The sequence below is a fragment of the Mytilus edulis genome, unplaced genomic scaffold, assembly GCF_963676685.1.
Source record: "Mytilus edulis unplaced genomic scaffold, xbMytEdul2.2 SCAFFOLD_1588, whole genome shotgun sequence".
Taxonomy (NCBI): Eukaryota; Metazoa; Mollusca; class Bivalvia; order Mytilida; family Mytilidae; genus Mytilus; species Mytilus edulis.
The window spans coordinates 1-4,543 of NW_027268309.1; the positions used below are offsets into that span (position 1 = coordinate 1).

The window sequence follows — 4,543 nt, forward strand, 5'->3', positions numbered from 1 at the left end:
AAACTGTGAAGGCAATTTTAACTTATTTAATTCTTCAAAGTATTCAATATACTGTTAATTCATTGGTACTCTCCATATAATAGGTTCATGGATTTTGTTTGAAGAGGCAAATCTCTAAGTGCACAATTTCAAATTAACTTGGAATGTTGATGATGATGTGAAATTTTAAATAAAATTTTTTGACCATGGTTTTCTGGTTTCATTTAACAAATTAACATAGAAATATGATAGAGTAAGGGGGTCATATTGTCCTATAGATATCTATTATTGTTTCAAATTTTATCTAGATTTTTTTTCTTTTTTTTTCTTGTACTTATCTGACACATTGTCTATACTCTATCCAACAAGATAACATAGTAAAATTGTTAAATTTTACAGAAAATTACTGGAAACTGACAAACCATACTTAGTGAACACCATGAGAGTTCCTGCTCTACAGACTGTTACCCTATTTTCTAACTTCCTGGATAACCAGTTCTGATTGTACCAGACTGATATGTGATGGATGGTTAGAAATAAAGTTCCCTGATGCTGAGATTGCCCAGGATATCCTGTCTAGTGTTATAATGCTCAGAGCTACATGGCAAAACTTGCTTCAGCTAAGATTGCAGGGTGAGTATTTAATGTTTTAATGCTTAGAGCTACATGGCAAAACTTGCTTCAGTTAAGATTGCAGGGGTGAGTATTTAATGTTTTAATGCTTAGAGCTACATGACAAAACTTGCTTCAGTTAAGATTGCAGGGTGAGTATTTAATGTTTTAATGCTTAGAGCTACATGACAAAACTTGCCTTCAGTTAAGATTGCAGGGTGAGTATTGTATGTTATAATGCTCAGAGCTACATGGCAAAACTTGGATAGCATGATGATATATTATCATATATGTTTCCAATACACTCTCTCTGTGTAAAAAGATACTTTTTCTCTTTGTTGATCTAAAATCAATGTATATTTTGTTGAATTGTGTGTACATAAGATAGGCATTTTTGCAGCAGATTTAAAAATATAGAAATAAATATGATGTTTATGAATAATAAATTAACATACATTTTCCTGGCTTTTGTTAGAATGATTGGTGAGAACCATATTTATTTACTATTTGTTAGTTTTGAAATTTTCCTGACAGATTTAGCAGCAACTATTGACTACATTGTGAGATTTGTCATTTAGCATATAAGTAATGTGGTAGTGTACTGTAGTGCCTCTTTATTGGTTTTGCTCAATATGATTATCTTTTCTTTTAAATTTGAACTTTATGTAGTATTAGAATATTTTGTGAAAATATCAATTATGCATCTAGTTAACTACAATGAAAATTGATAATATTTTGTTGTAGATACATTTAAAAGTTTTAACAAAGAAAAAAAGATAAACCCTAGAGCTAGAAAACTTGAGAAAATATTAGCAGAGAAATTGAGTGAGTTCCTGAGTAGTGATGTGTTGTATGCTGTCAGACGAGTTATGACTGCTGAAATGAAATATGTTTACAAGGGACCTGGAAGAGGTTGGTTTTACAATGTTATTACAAGAAGGCATATAATAAACAGCTAAGATTTTTATGATGAATTTATCCTGACTAATATTAGATAACTATAATAAATAACAGGCTTAGGAAAAGCTGTCCTTGATAAAGGATCCATTTTTTTCCTTTAAGTTTTTGTGAGACTTGACTCCAATGCAATATGATGGCCATTTTAATCTTTTGATTGATCAAACATATATGTCAAATGTACATCTAATCATTAGCAGTGGTGGCCAGACACTTGAATGGCAGGAATACCCGTGTTTTGACTTTTGTTCAAATGACAGGTGGGCCTTATTTCAATATTCCATAAAGATATCTTGCTTTTGTTTCAGTTGATGAAAATTCAGATCTACCAAGTGGTTTATTTTTGTCTAACATGAAGAATGATATCCATCCAGTGAAAGGTGGAATTCAAATTAATGATTACTTATGTCATAACTGGTGAGTTGTGTAGTATGGTTTATTGCCAGAAGTATACTTACACACTAATAACTTGTCAGATACATAACAAATATAAATGTAACATTTTTGTGAAAGAAAAGACATGTTTAAATAAGACTAACAATTATGGATGATTTATATATAAAACATTTATGGTAACAAAGTTAGGTCAATGACTGTCATCCTTTAAATTCTGACCAGGTCAGTAATTCGATGTGTGGCAAAAACTACTGATTTTCATTTCAATTTTTAATTAAAAACTATTATTCAAAATGGTGATTTCTATTTTGGTGATATTAGTGATATTTATATAAGATTTTTTTTCATTTTTTTATCATGTTTATAGCTTGATAGATGAAGATTCAGCTGCTATTTGGGGAGAATACACATCTAGTATGCAGAAACATTGGACCTGTCCTAGATGTAAAGCCTCTCTTATTGTCACAGTCTTAGAAAAGGTTACGACATGAATCAGAATGCCAAAGTGCAAACATAAATGGTACGAAATAAAAGCTTAGACTATAACATTGTACTGTAGATATTAACTGGGAACAGAGGGTATCTGAATTAACTTCCCAACATCATCGTCTTCAACTCTCCTAATCTCAGCAGAGTCTCACGATATTTTTCTGATATTTCCAGAATCTGTGGCTCAGGCTCCTGTGCAGGAGTTATACTCTCCCCACTATTTAGAATATGGTTTACCCAATTGTAAGTTAGTCATAAGTTTTCATTCACCTGCTTCTTTTTGAACTAGATGGGAAACCAAAAAGTAAGTAGCCTCTGAAAAAGCACAAACAATGGTGTAACTGTAAATCTCCCCCAAAGCATTTTCCTTGAGAGCAAATCTCCCCCTTGTAAGGTTTGGAAAGTTGACACCTATGCTACATTTATTTCTGTAACAACCCTAAGTTTTAATAAATATATCCAAATTTTAAGAAGCTATTTCATACAGTTCTTCTTAGAGAGTTCTTAGATTTACAGTAACATGAGGGGTTAGTTTAAATAATAGGGGTGATGTATTCTACTGAAAAATATTGAAATCAATCAAAGTGCTAAATTCACATTTAACTAGATATAATGAACGTCTAACAAATATCTTGTGGTTTGAAATGGCATTATCTTTTATCTAAGAAATCCCCAAAGGACTTTTAAGTTTCAATTTTTTTTTTATTTGTACTTTATAATAAAATCATCAGTATTGAAGGTAAGAAAATCTGAAAACACTTTAGTTTTGTATTCAATTTTATTTTACTTCAGCAACAAAAGAAGAAGTGAAGAAGGAAATAGAAGAAGAGAAGAATATACAACTGAATCCATTAAGAAAATCTTATCACTGTGATAAATGTGACAAGGATTATCACTTTACAAATACTGAAATATTGAAACATAAAAAAAGTTGCAGTAGAATTTAAACATTGTAGAACTGCATTGAAATTAGCTTCAAAAATACTTTTTGTCATGAAATTAAGTTTTATAATATGTGTCTAAATAAAAACCCAACACAAAATTTTGATTATTAATTAATATGCAGAAGAACAATTTAGCAGTGCTGATGTGAAAGATTTTGTACTTTTGAAATGCCAATGGACCAAACTTATCTTAAAATTGATTAACTAGAGAAATTGTTTTACTATAAAGATGGCAAAGATCTTATTAGTTTCTATTTTATCTTATTTAGTCATATATCTCTAACTGTCTTCACTGTTGTAATTGAAATAAATACAATGGGCTATTTCTTGTTTTTAGAGGAGATGATAAGTTCTTCCAACTCTCACAACGTCATTACTGTATTTCTTTTTGAAGTATACAGTTAGTTGTTTTAATGTAAATATTTTATTTTGTTACATGTCAATCATTACATTATAATTTTCACCTCATTTTTAACAGTGGGGGGGATTAATGAGTTAAGAAGGACCCCACTGACTCAAAATAAAGGGGGAGGGGGCTCTACTCATGCTTAATCTACCCCCTTGTCTATCCTGATGTCCTTAAGTATGTCACAAAATTGGTTCTCTAAATTGTAGTTTGCCTCAATCAAATGATATGAAACTTATGCATAATGCTAAACACCTTGAATTACAGATTAAGTTCCAATTTTGAGGGTTTCACTTGAAAAATTTTAGATTCATTTTAAAAAATGGAAAAATTGCTGAATTTGGTGTTTCCACACTCTTAACCTTATTTTGAAACAACCAATTGTTATGAATATTATACCAGTGGCAAATCTTGAAATTTTCCATAATATGCTTCAGTCATTATACAGTGACTTCCTATATAATCAACCAAATTTTCCCCCTGCCCCTCTTAATTCGCCTCTGTATACACAATGACAATTACCACCAAACATAGATTTGTACCAATTTAGGTACTGTCACTTTCTCCATTCTTGAATTAGGTTTCTCTATAAATGGACAAATTCCTAATTTGACATATATATATACAAGCAGGATCAGTGTCTGATGGACACATTCTCATTTTATTTAATCATGTAATTTTTGTCCTGCCTGCAATTCAATTAAATTAATGCCAGACATAGGAATTACAATCATAGTTCAGTGACTGCTTGAAAAACAAT

The 4,543-nt window shown here is 30.7% G+C and overlaps 1 protein-coding gene across 1 annotated transcript; it reads left to right on the forward strand.

Moving 5' to 3' along the window:
• Positions 1–439: 439 nt before the first annotated feature.
• Positions 440–3,638, forward strand: LOC139507305 (probable ATP-dependent RNA helicase DHX34; the record flags this gene model as incomplete). The annotated part of the gene is made up of 5 exons (XM_071295692.1): positions 440–612; positions 1,336–1,503; positions 1,857–1,965; positions 2,312–2,464; positions 3,226–3,638. Coding segments are annotated over 4 exons (574 nt in total), but the record flags the coding sequence as incomplete, so codon positions are not given.
• Positions 3,639–4,543: the final 905 nt, after the last annotated feature.